Source organism: Urocitellus parryii, chromosome 4, assembly GCF_045843805.1.
Source record: "Urocitellus parryii isolate mUroPar1 chromosome 4, mUroPar1.hap1, whole genome shotgun sequence".
NCBI classification, from domain to species: domain Eukaryota; kingdom Metazoa; phylum Chordata; class Mammalia; order Rodentia; family Sciuridae; genus Urocitellus; species Urocitellus parryii.
In genome coordinates, this window is record NC_135534.1 from 54046362 (window position 1) to 54059275 (window position 12914).

The following is a 12914-nucleotide window of genomic DNA, read 5'->3' on the forward strand; positions in this document are numbered from 1 at the left end:
CAACCTGACATGTATGGGTATACTGTGTCCCTTAGGCTTATTTATTTTGTCCCTCCCAGACTAGTGGGCATACTGTGCAGGCTGCCACAGCTCTCTCTAGTTGTACATGATACTGCTCATTGTGATTATCTATCCTACTGACTGATTCCTAGACCAAGAGAATGCTGGTGGAGAAGATGGGTCGCGAGGCTGTGGAGCTAGGACATGGGGAGGTGAACATCACTGGGGTGGAAGAAAACACCTTGATTGCTAGCCTCTGTGACCTCCTGGAGAGGATTTGGAGTCATGGGCTACAAGTGAAACAGGTAATGGATGTGTGTAACCTCTTCTGTTGAGCAAACTATCTTCCTGACTTTATTTGCTAGCCTCTCTCCAAACTCCTTTTCTCCAGCTGACTGGCTTTGAAGAGTGGTGCATACTGCTTATGGAATGAGACATGAAATAGCTGAATAAACAAATGTGATCCAAACTCTACCACGCGGCCTGCGCAGTGGTTTCATTAATGAGGTTCTAGGCATAAAGTTAGTTAGACGAGATCGAAATAAAAACACAAGACTCAATTACCTTAATTCTATTGCTAGGTCCGAGACGGCTCCCCTCTCTGGTTCGCTCCTCTAGCCGCCCAGCAGGGCAGCAAGGAATACTCAGGGCTAGCAGGAGAGAGAGAGCGAGCACGCCGGGGAGTAGCCTTTTATTAGGGAACCAGAGATTCAGGGGAGAATTCCATCCAATGAAGGTTGAGGGGGGGCTGCACTCCAAGGTCAGGGTCAGCGATTGGGTCCCCGGGGTCAGTGGTCAGGCACACCCCCACACGGATGGGCTCTCTCATCAGGAGAGGGACGGGAAAAACTTCGACATTTGCCAAAGTGCCTCAGACCCTCAACGGGAGGCACCCGATCACGTGTGAGAATGGCGCCCCACACCAAACTTTTTTTAAAAAAAGTAAACTTCAAAAATCTGTGTTTGTCATTCATTAAAAGTGGCATGGGAGTAAAGGTGAAGGCCAATCTGTTAGCTCCTGTTTAGCAGTGGTACTTGCCTGGAGGTAGAGAAAGAACTTGGAGCTCAGAAAGTATCAAACATACTCTAAGGATCTTTCACTAATTATACATTCCCAGTGGAAAAAGGTTTGTAATTAACATTTCTTTTATAAGTAGATGATTTAACCAGTTAAGATTTGAGAGAAGTTGAATGTTTGATTTTTACCACTTAATACCCAGAGAATTTCCTTATTTCAAAATACTATACTTTCAACTGCTAATCAAGATGCTTTGGATTGGGGTTGTGGCTCAGTGGTAGAGCACTTGCCTTGCACATGTGAAACACTGAGTTTGATCCTTAGCACCACATAAAAATAAACAAAATGAAGATATTGTGTCCATCTATAACTAAAATTTTTTTTAAAGTTGCTTATCTTTTATTTTTAAATTTGAAAGGAACTTGAACATTTTCATAAAGCACATTTATCATGAAAAAGTTAGAAAATAAATGTTAGTATCTAGAAACTATTTATTCAGATCTTACAGACATTGTTGTAGGCACATGAGATACTTCAGTGAACAAAGTAGAAGATCTGTCTTCATGGAGTTTCTGTTCTCATGGGTATGGCCACAGTGTGTCCTATCTGTCCTTTAAAACATTTCTCTGTGTTCAAATGCCTATCCACATGCAGCAGTATACTTATCCAATGGACTATAATTTCATACCTACCATTATCATTTATTAAAGTAAAAAATATAGTAACAAATGTTATCAAATATGTGGAGAATTTGGAACCTTTGTACAGTTCTGGTGGGAATGTAAAATGGTGCAGCTACTTTAGAAAACAGTCTGTCAGTTCCTCAGAATGTTAAGATGGTTATCATATGACACAGCAAGTCCACTTCCAGATATGTTCTCAAGAGAAGTGAAAACATAATGTCTACACAAACACTTATACACAAATGCTGATAGCAGTATTATTCATCATGGCCAAAGAGTGGAAACAACCCAACTGTTTATCATCTGGTGAGTGAATAAAAGTAATATATCCCATATAAGGGGATGTTATTCAGCAGTTAAATGGAATGAAGTACAAATATATGGTATAACCTGTATATCAGATATCCAGAACAGGCAAATCCTTGATAGAAAATAGATAAAGCATTTCTAGAGGCTTAGAGGAGGGGAAGAATGGGGAGTGACTGCTAAGGTAGATGGTTTTCTTTTGGGGGTGATGAAATTTTCTAAAATTAGATAGTGGTGGTGGTTGGACAATGTGAATATACTAAAAACCAGATTTTTTGTGTGTGTGTGCAGAAATTGGCACATTTTTAAAAGTATGAATTTTATGGTAATATGAATTATGACTCAGTAAAGCTGTTTTAAAAAAATCCAAATGGGATCATACTGTACCTACTGTGTTTTGTTTTGTTTTTGGTAGCAGAGATTGAACCCAGGGTTGTTTAACCATGGAGCCACATCCTCAGCCCTTTTTATTTTTTATTTGAGACAGGGTCTTGCTAAGTTGCTTAGGACTTTGTTAAGTGCTGAGCCTGGCCTCAAACCTGTGATCCTCCTGCCTCAGCCTCCTGAGTTGCTGGGATTTTAGGCGTGTGCCACCTTGCCTGGCCCTAATGTTTTATACTTGATTTTTTTTTCCACCTCATATCTTTACCACATCCCAACCATTTTTAGGTGATAATTATGTATTTAAGAGCTATATTTAAGACAATAAATCAGAGCTGGGTTTGAAGTATAATTCCTACTTAATACTTTATGAAACTGAGCAAGGTACCTAAATTCTCTAAGCCTATTTTCTCTTATATGCAATAGAGTTTTTTTTTTTAAGAGAGAGTGAGAGAGGGAGAGAGAGAGAGAGAGAGAGAGAATTTTAATATTTATTTTTTAGTTATCGGCGGACACAACATCTTTGTTTTGTATGTGGTGCTGGGGATCGAACCCGGGCCGCACGCATGCCAGGCGAGCGCGCTACCGCTTGAGCCATATACCCAGCCCCTGCAATAGAGTTTTAAAAATGCCCACCTTTGTAGGGTTCTTATAAGGATTTGATAAGGTAATTAAAAAGCACTAAGCTCAGGGTTAGGGTTGTGGCTCAGTGGTAGAGCACTTGCCTAGTATGTATGAGCACTGGGTTCAATTCTCAGCACTGCATATAAATAAATGAATAAAATAAAGGTCCATCAACATCTTAAAAAAAAAAGAGGCACTAAACTCTGGGAGGTTCTCTGAAAATGTTTTAGTTATTCTAAAGTCTGTTTTAATTACTCTCTAGCCATTGTTGGTCATTTAATTTTTTTTCTGTTTTTTTTCAGTATTATAAGTAATATTGTGATCATGGAATTTTTTAAATATTAAAAAAACTGTGTAGTGAATTCCTAAAATTTTGAGGGTTCTTGTAGTATAGTAGTGACAATTTGAACAATTGAGTCAGTAAGGCTTGGGTTTGAATCGTAGTTTGACTAAATGACTTTAAGTAAGTGATATGCAATTTGTAAGCTTCTTCTCCAAACCCCCAAGAGGTATATAGTTAACAAAACCTGCCTTCCAGGGTTGTTGAGCATGCTACACATGATAGCTGTTGTTATGAAGCATTTGGTTTTTTTCTTCTGTAACAAGTGAGTAGAGTACATATAATCCTTTTATTTTCATCTCTTCCAGATTTTTAATAAAACATATAACCTCAAAAACTTTTAATATTTACCATAAAAATCTCTAGGGAGTTAGGCTTTTTCCTACATTTTAGAAAACAGTACTTTATCAAGCTAGGTGTGGTGGCAAACACCTGTAATCTTAGCAACTTGGGAGGTTGAGGCAGGAAGATTAAGAGTTCAAAGCCAGCCTCAGCAGCTTAGTGAGGCACTTAGTGACTCAGCGAGACCCTGTCTCTAAATAAAATATAAAAAAGGGTTGGGGATGTGGTTCAGTGGTTAAGCACCCCTTGGTTCAATCCCTGATACAATAAAAAAAAAAAAAAAGGAGGGGGAAATAGTACCTTATCACTACTTGTTCTAAATCTGTCCTCTGAGGCTTTGTAGCATATTCTGCAAGAATTCTCATAGCATTACTCATTTCTTTTGGAGTCCTTTTGATTCCTCTCTCATTTTGGTAGATGGTAAGAAAACAAATGCAAAATAATAGGGACTTTATAGTTGTGGTTCCATTTTGTTGAGTCCTAGCCCTAGAACTCCAAACATGAATCAATGACGCTACTACCAGAGGAAAGTGGTGGTTTGTGCTTGCTGGGAGCATATTTATGTTCTCAGTGATAATTGTTCAGCTGGAGATTTACTCGGTTGGATTTGTACCAACGTGCTCTCCTTAGTTCTTTATTTTGCTAGCCTGTGTATAGACCACCTTCCTCCTGCTAAAGCATTCTTCACTCATGTTCTGGTCCAGAGGTCACATCCTGTTCCTTTCTCTCCTCCATTATGCATCCAGATGATGGCTAAATTCAGTCTTAGAGGGTGATCTGTTTGGGGGCATCTTACTGAGCAATTACTCATATTACCTGCTGAGAAAGTAGAGAACCCAAATAGTAATGTTTACTGCTGATCTCTTAAAATTTCATTATCAGCCTTGTCTGCTTGCATGCAGTGGTGCCTGCAGCAAATCTCATAAAACCTCTGTTATCCTTACCACTGTCTTGTCTTTTAGTGAACAAATCTCATAAAACCTCTGTTATCCTCACCACTCTCTTGTCTTTTAGTGAAAGAGATGAGCTTTCATCTCTAGTGTGTTTTTCTGGCAATTAGAGGTGAAGTTTGGTTTTTCATACTGGTTTTTGTAGCTGCTGTCATTTGTAGCTGCTGTTTGTAGCTGCTGGGAACTGATCTATGCAAAAGGGTTCTCATCTTTTCGTGCTTAAGGAACTCTTAAAGAGTCTTGTGCTGTATAATGCATGGCCATATTCCTACAATAATCAGGCTGTATTGAACCTTGAAGTCTCCAGCAACCCCTTTACAAAAGAGGGAAAAAAAGCCAGATGTAGTGATACATGCCTGTAATTCCAGCTACTTGGGAACCTGAGGAATCATTATATTAATCATAGTTGATTTCAACCTTGCACTTAAGAGCTAGCCTACCTTCCTGCAAATTTCTTCAACTATACCTTCAATAGTAAATCCTCATCATAGTGGTGACTTATTATCTCCAGTCTGCAGTAAGGACAGGAAATTCAGAAGCTATCACAAAATCTCATTCTCTGGATGTATGTTCTATGCATAAACCATTATGCTCTGCCCAGGCTGACCTTCAACTAAGAAATCATTTAGAGGTTCACAGGTTATTAACCTTTTTATTTTCTTTCTTATCCACTGGTCCCTTCCCAGGCTCTCTTGGGCATTTCCTTTCTGTTCTTAATGGGGGAGTTTCCTTTTTCTGTTCACTTTTATTCTTTTGTTTCTCCTGAGTTTTTAGTAAGGGGATATATGTGTATACATTGTGTTTGGGGATATTGGGATTTGAAACAAGAAATAGTACAGATATCCCCCCAACTCCCAATACTGGGGATTGAACTCAGGGACATTCTACCACTGATGTATATACCCTTTTTATTTTTCATTTTGGGAGAAGGTCTTGCCAAGCTGCTGAGGTTGGCTTTGAGCTTGCTATCCTCCTGCCTTAATTTTAGCTGGAGTTACAGGTGTCCATCACCACACCCAGCGCTGTACAGATCCTTTTTAGCAAAAGCCTGAATGTATATGTTGGAAGCTTCAACCTCTAAAAACTGAACTAACAGGTCCCTTACATTAATTCCAGGGGAAATCAGCATTATGGTCTCACCTGTTACATTATCAGGAAAACCGGCAGAGAAAACTCACATCAGGAAGCCTCAGTACCTCAGGTAAGTTGTTCTCTGCATCATTGTGGTGAAATCTCTTCATCCACTTTCCGACCCCTCACTGGAGTGATCCATCATCTGTAGCCAACAGTTTAAGGCCAGTGAAGCCTTTGCTCTTTTTATATGGAGCCATCAGACTTCCCAGAACCACAGAACATACCAAAGCCAAGGGGTTTGCTTTCATTGTATGTTCCTATACCCTTTTTAAAAAATTATTTTTTAAAATTTATTTATTTTTATGTGGAGCTAAGGATTGAACCCAGTGCCTCATACATGCTAAGCAAGTGCTCTGCTACTGAGCTATAGCCCCAGGTCTTCTACACCCTTTTGATCAGCGACAGAAAAATTAAACAGCAAGAAGCCAGGCTTAGAATGAATTGAGGTTTTACTGAAGTGCTGGTGTCCTATATTTGGAGGAAGTGGTTTTTAGAGTCTTTTATTTCTCTGACATGTACATTGAGATTATCATTCCTATTAAGTCAGTGTCCTTCCTTAGAACTGAAAGTCAACACCCTGGTGTACATAATCTTTTATTCTTCCTTTCTGTTTCTAGTTTAATAAAAATGTCAAGTTTGTAGGGACTATAGACATCATATAGTCCAGGCCCTTTATTTTATGAGAAAAAAATGGGGTCCAGAAGGGAATTGAGTTTACTTAAGATCATGCAGTAAATTAATAGAAGAGGCCAGATTAGGAGCCAGACCTCTTGTTTTCTGGTCTAGTGTTCTTTATATCATCCTACAGTACCTCTTCCAGAACAGTCTCCCTCCTTCTTTTACTTCTTGGATGCATGTCACCTTGGCACTATGTTTTGTTTTCCCCTCTTTCACTAGAGTTTCTTTACTTTTCTTTGATATTCTTAATTTAATGATAAAGATCAGTTAAATGGGGTGAAAAATGGACAACTCTTCACCCTTGAACTGAATGTGGGCAGATAATTGACTGAAAACCAGGAACAAGAGTTCCCTAGGTAGCCTTATGAGAATTTTTTTTGGTCTGCTTTCTGGATATGAGAGCAAAGAGTCATCTCAGGAAAGCTGTACAAGTTATTGCTAAGGTATAAACTATAGCCAAAAGTTCTGAACAATTTGGTGATGAAAACACTAATTTTTAGCTGGGTGTGGTGACACACATCTATAATCCCAGTGACTCAGGGGACTGAGGCAGGAGGATCCCAAGTTGGAGGCTAACCTCAGCAACTTGGTGAGACCCTCAGTAATTTAACAAGATACAGTATACTCATACAGTATGCCCATACTGAGATTTAGCTAGTGGCCATTTTAGTGAAACTCTGTCTCAAAATAATAAGTACTGGGAATAAGGAAGTAGCACAGTGGTGGAGTGCCCCTGGGTTCAAGCCCTAGTTCAGAAAAGACAGGAAGAAAGAAAAGAAGGAAGTGAGAGAAGGAGGAAGGGAATGAAGAAGAAAAGGAAACCCCACTAAGTTTTAAACACTGGGTCAAACATGAAGGTGTTGTAGCTTCTCTTCTCCTAGAGGGCATAAATATTTGGCAACAGGTGCTTGACACCTTCTCTTGGCTGTATTTTGAAGCCAGAACATGACATGACTGGTAGCTTCAAGTGGAAGCACTGCTTCCATGGATTATGATGAGTGATTAGGAGGCAGGAGATGTGTGTTCCAATCCTGACTTTGTGACTTGGTGACCGAGGCAAAGCAGCTAACTTCTCTGAACTTTAGTTTCTTCCGCTATTTAGTAGGGAAATTGTGATATCTTCCTTGGCTGTATTATTAGTTAATAGAGAATTGAATAATATGCATAAAATATAAAATCTGATCTCTAGTGGGAACCTAACAAATATTTATGAGCTCTTTTTTCCCCCAAAAGAACGATGGAGGCAATTTATTAGACACATTTTTGTCTGGTCAAAACAATTTGTCATTTAAGGTGAAATGATTTCTTAAGGCATTACCAATTAACCATCTGTTTCCCATAGAAATTTGTGGTTTGAGCCAGACAAAGTGGTTTATACCTGTAATCCAACAACTCAGGAGGCTTGAGGCAGAAAGATCCCAAGTTTGAGGTTAGCTTCAGCAACTTAGCGAGACCCTTAGTGATTTAGCAAGATGCTGTCTCAAAAAAAAAAAAAAAAAAAAAAAAGAGCTGGGGATTTAGCTCAGTGGTAAAACACCCTGGGTTCAATCTCCAGTACAAAAAAATAAAAGAAAAAAAGAAAGATTAATTTGTGATTTGAGATGAAGGAGAATAATTTACCTATTTGGATATTCAGATGTCTTTGGACATAACCAACTTTGTTGTTCTAGGAATACTTCTTGATTCAGAACGGAGGAAATCTGATGCCAGCTCAGTCATGTCTCCCCTGAGAATCTCCCTGATTCAGGATATGAGGTCAGTCTGGGCTCACATGTAATAAACCACTAAAATCCTGTTTTCAGTTGTTGCTTAGGTGTCCACCTTAGATAACAGAATCTCAGTGGCTATTACAGCATCTCAGCTATCCAGGAAGCCCTCCTTATTGATCTTGTGCTTCATGATACATTTGAACTGTTTGGTTTTCTGGCATTTTTGGAGAACTATTCCAGGTGCAGGAGAGTATGTCAAGGTTCCAGGGTTACCCCCCACCCCCTTTTTTTGAGGGCTATTCTCTTTTTTCCCCACAAAATTATGATGATCCTGCCTGGTAAATTCACATGGTTGCCCCAATTTGAAGAATAAGAGAGATGGAGTCTCCCGGGATGGGATAAAGCGTCCTTACCAGAATCCTTTGGCTTTACATGTGAGATATTGGCAGTGAGTCCATCTCCTGCTCCACCCTCCACTTCCTTTTTTTATTTCCCCTTTAGGCACATCCAGAACATTGGAGAAATCAAGACTGATGTGGGAAAGGCCAGAGCATGGGTGCGACTGTCCATGGAAAAAAAATTACTTTCCAGACACCTGAAACAGCTTCTTTCAGACCACGAGCTCACCAAGTAAGGTCACTCCACAGAATAGAACCAGATTAACCAGGAAAGGTGGGAAAGATTGGAAACCCCACTATGGAACAGGGGAGTGTTCAATATGTCATTTCTGCTGCATTCAGCTAAACTCGGCTTGCCTATGAAATTTTTGCATTATTCTTCTCCATCTTTATTTGTAGAAAAGTATTTCTGCTCTCTTTTCCCTTTATTCTCAATCTTCATGCCTACAACTAGCTTTCTTAAAGAGGTATCAAAAAGGATGAGGTATTCTTCTTTCTTCAGGTGACATGTATTAACTCTTAATATAAGGTTTTTTCCTTTGTCTTCTGTCCTGAGGAGCAAAGGATTAGAGAATTAAAAGGAAACTTCTCTTATCTCTTGTTCTGTCCTGAGCCCAAGGTCAGCCCAAAGCAACCAGTTCTTTGTTCTTCCTGTTTGGTTTCTGAGTCTTGCAGGAGCTTAGAAGGGACTTTGGTTTCTGAGTCTTGCAGGAGCTTAGAAGGGACTTTCAGATAACACTCGGGAACTTCTTCCTCCACAGCTTCTACCCAGAAAGAGGGAGGGTGACCAAGGCTCTCACTTTCCCAGGAGCAATTAAACCTGCAGTTCTTTCTTTTGATTTTCTTTTTTAATCCCCTGCATTTTTTCCCCTATACCCTAGATATTAGAGGAAGAGGGGAGAAAGGCTGTCCATCTTTCTTTTTTTTTTTTTTTTTACATTTATTTTTTAGTTTTCGGCGGACACAACATCTTCGTTTGTATGTGATGCTGAGGATCGAACCCGGGCCACACACATGCCACACGAGCGCGCTACCACTTGAGCCACATCCCCAGCCCCTCCATCTTTCCTTGATGACCGTCTCACTGGTTTCATCATCCTTGATTTCTAGATATATTTGGCTCTTTTTCAATGGCAAGCCTGTTGGATCTTTTTTTTTTTTTTTTTCCCCTTAAGCATTCTCTGAAGGTGTCCTTTATTTTTATGAACAATATCAGAGGAGTAGACCTTGGAGAAATTTTGTGTAAGCAAATTGATTAAATTTGAAGATCTGTTTTATAAATGAATAATATATCTTGAACTGTTTATTATGTATGTAAATCATTGAAAGAAACCAGGTTTAAAACCTTGATAGGTTAAGTTGGGAAGGAGCAATTCTTTTGACTGTCTAAAGGGACAAAATAATGTTTAGGAATAAAATTTGAAGATTGGACTGGATATGGTGGTGCATGCCTATAATCCCAGTGGCTCCAAAGGCTGAGGCAGGAGGATTGCAAGTTTGAGGCCAACCTCAGCAACTTAGTAAGGGCCTAAGCAACTTAGCAAGACCCTGTCTCAACATAAAATAAGAAGGGTTGGGATCAATCCCTGGTACCAAAATAATAAATAAATAATCCCTGGTACCAAATAAATAAATAAAAATAAGAATTGAAGATCAGGAGGACAACTGAGAGAAAACAAGTGAACAGGTAAGCTTACCATTTGGAAGGGAAATGTTTGCACACCAGATTCTAGAAGACAGTTTGTGTCCTGGGAAAGATCTGCCATTGTAGTCATGTAGGCACCAGAGCCAGATAGGGAATCATTACTGTAGACCAGTGTGGGAGTTGTCTATTGGGAAAACTGTAGTCAGCAGGAGGATGGGGCAAAGAGACAACTGGGAGGGGGTCAAGTACAAGAACTTTATGAAGGCCAGATATGGATAGGTCCAGGGCTATGAACTTAAGGATCTCATCAACAGGAAGCTGGGTGCAGACTTTGGCAAGGAAGTTTTTTTTTTTTTTTTTTTTTTCTGTAGCTGTCAGGGGAGATAAGTCTGCATTTAATGCAATACATAGTATCATATTACCCAATATTCTAAACCCTGTTCTCTTTCATTGAGTAAAAAATGAGGAGAGTTTTGCTTCTACTGATTGCACTTTGGGGGACAAGGAGAGAGAAAAGGCACAGAATATTTGACCCTAGATATTTTATAAAAAGAGGTTTATTTAGCTCATAGTTTGGGAAGCTAAGAGTCCAAGATCAGGAGGCCTGTTCTGTGTAAGGGCTTCCCTGGCTGTGTCATAACATGGTGGAAAAATGGAAAAGGAAATGGCTGCATGTAGAAGGGATGCAGTGCATGGGATAGACTTGCTTTATAACCTTCCGCTCTCATGAGAACTTACTTCCTTCATGAGACCAGTATTAATCCCTTCTGAGGTTGATGCCCCTGTGACCTGATTACCTTCCATTAAGCCCTGTCTGTTAAAGATTATGCCACATTGGCATCACCACACTGGGGATCAAGATTCCGACACATGAAACTTTAGGAGACACACTCAGACCATATCCATACACATAGCATCCTCTGTCCTGTATTCTCTCACTTTTCATCTGAGTTTGCTTAAATCTTCAGCCTTTTCTCACCTTACTCTTTCCAGGGTGTTGGCTTCCATAGTCCTCCAGTCTCTGCACGCATGCCCTTTCTTTGTCACTGACTCACTTGTGTGCACTCTCACTTGGTGATCTCACCTGTTCTCATCACTTCTGTCACCTCTAAGCGGGTGACTACCACTTCTGAAACTTCTATTTCTGATGATTATTTGGAGTGTCAGTCCTTCCCCCACCCTTAGCCTTTCAGTACTGGGGATTGAACCCAGGGGCACTCTACCACTGAGCTATAACTCTAGCCCTTTTTTGTCTTTTATTTTGAAACAGGGTCTCACTAAATTGCCCAGGCTGGCCTCAGACAGGTAGCTGGGATTACAGGCATGTATACCACACCTGGCTCCAATCCTGCTTTTATTTCCATTCAGATATCTTGGTTGTGGCTCAGAACAAAAGCAAGATTCACTGTAACTGCTTTTCTCTCCAATTTTTGTTAATGTCATCACTCTCCTTTCTGAACTTTCTTCCCTGACTCCTCCCTGCATACATTCCAAATTTGGAATCAGTTTTTGACTTTGTTTTTACCTTTCACATACAGGTCTCCAGGACTTAGCCTCTGCAATGCCTTATTTTATCCTTTTATGCTTTTTTCATCTTTCACCTGAACAAACTTTAAGTTTCCTAAAGTTGATCATGGCTCTCCCTTTACTGTCTAGGGCAAATTGCAGAAACTTCATTACTAAACAGAGCAAATTGCAAAGTCTTTAGCCTGAAAATTTAGACTCTTCATTTGACCATAGCTTAACTTTTCAGCTTTACTGCTAACAGATCACATCCCTAAACCCTCAACTCTAGCCAAACTGGTTCCATACCTGTCCTTCATCCTGTACAATAATACCTGTATAAATGTGTACTGTCTCTCAGGTCCCTCTTGTTCCAGAAAGTCTTTCAGGACTGACTATTGAAGTTCATGGTGTTTTTTATTATTGTTGTGTGTTGTGTTTTTTTTTTAGTTGTAGATGGAAGCAGTACCTTTATTTTATTTATTTATTTTTATGTGGTGCTCATGATGGAACCCGGTGCCTCACATGTGCTAAGCAAATGCTCTCCACTGAGCTATAACCCCAGGCCTCAAGATTCTTTAAATTCCCAGAAAGAGCCTTTTATTTGGTTACTCATTATGGGTAATCTTATACCATGGTGGCTACCAGTTTATTCATTTAGACTGTATTGGAGGGCAGGTACTTCCTCTACGTAATAAATAGCCCTTGAATGGTGAATTACCTGTTGAAGGTGCTTTATAAATCTATCAGACTCTCACAGGTCTTCTGAACCCCATACATCTCTGGCCTTGGTGATTGCAGTCTGGGCAATCAGGACAGTTGTCTACTTTGTTCTCTGTGTATTTCTCTTTGATGAGAGTCTGCACATTTGGCTCTCAGTGTCCCCTTTACTTGGGGAGGATATTATGCTTTGCAACTGCAGGAGGCCTGGAATGTTAGGCAAAGGGTAGCCTTTGGTAAATAGACAGTGGATGAAAGGAGAAAGCTTGAAAAGTGGGGAAGAACATGATCTGCACAGCTCTTTAACACCTGTGACCTGGCCTTTCATCCACATTCAGAGTAGTGTTCTGAGTTATGGTTCTCAAGTCTGCTGAGGGTTTTTTTTTTTTTTTTTTTTAAAGTTTTTTTTGTTTTGTTTTAATAGATTTTTTTACTTTATTTATTTATTTTATTTATATGTGGTGCTTAGGATCGAACCCAGGA

At 39.7% G+C, this 12914-nt stretch overlaps 1 protein-coding gene across 2 annotated transcripts in view; it reads left to right on the forward strand.

Annotated features, from left to right (window-relative positions):
• Dennd5a (DENN domain containing 5A) overlaps positions 1 to 12914 on the forward strand; it is an 88941-nt gene that overhangs the window by 68403 nt on the left and 7624 nt on the right. For both annotated transcript variants that reach the window (XM_026409559.2, XM_026409560.2), the window contains exons 12-15: positions 153 to 305; positions 5761 to 5845; positions 8127 to 8211; positions 8667 to 8795. In XM_026409559.2, the coding sequence (XP_026265344.2) occupies positions 153 to 305; positions 5761 to 5845; positions 8127 to 8211; positions 8667 to 8795 (452 nt within the window). The remainder of the gene's footprint in view (positions 1 to 152; positions 306 to 5760; positions 5846 to 8126; positions 8212 to 8666; positions 8796 to 12914) is intronic.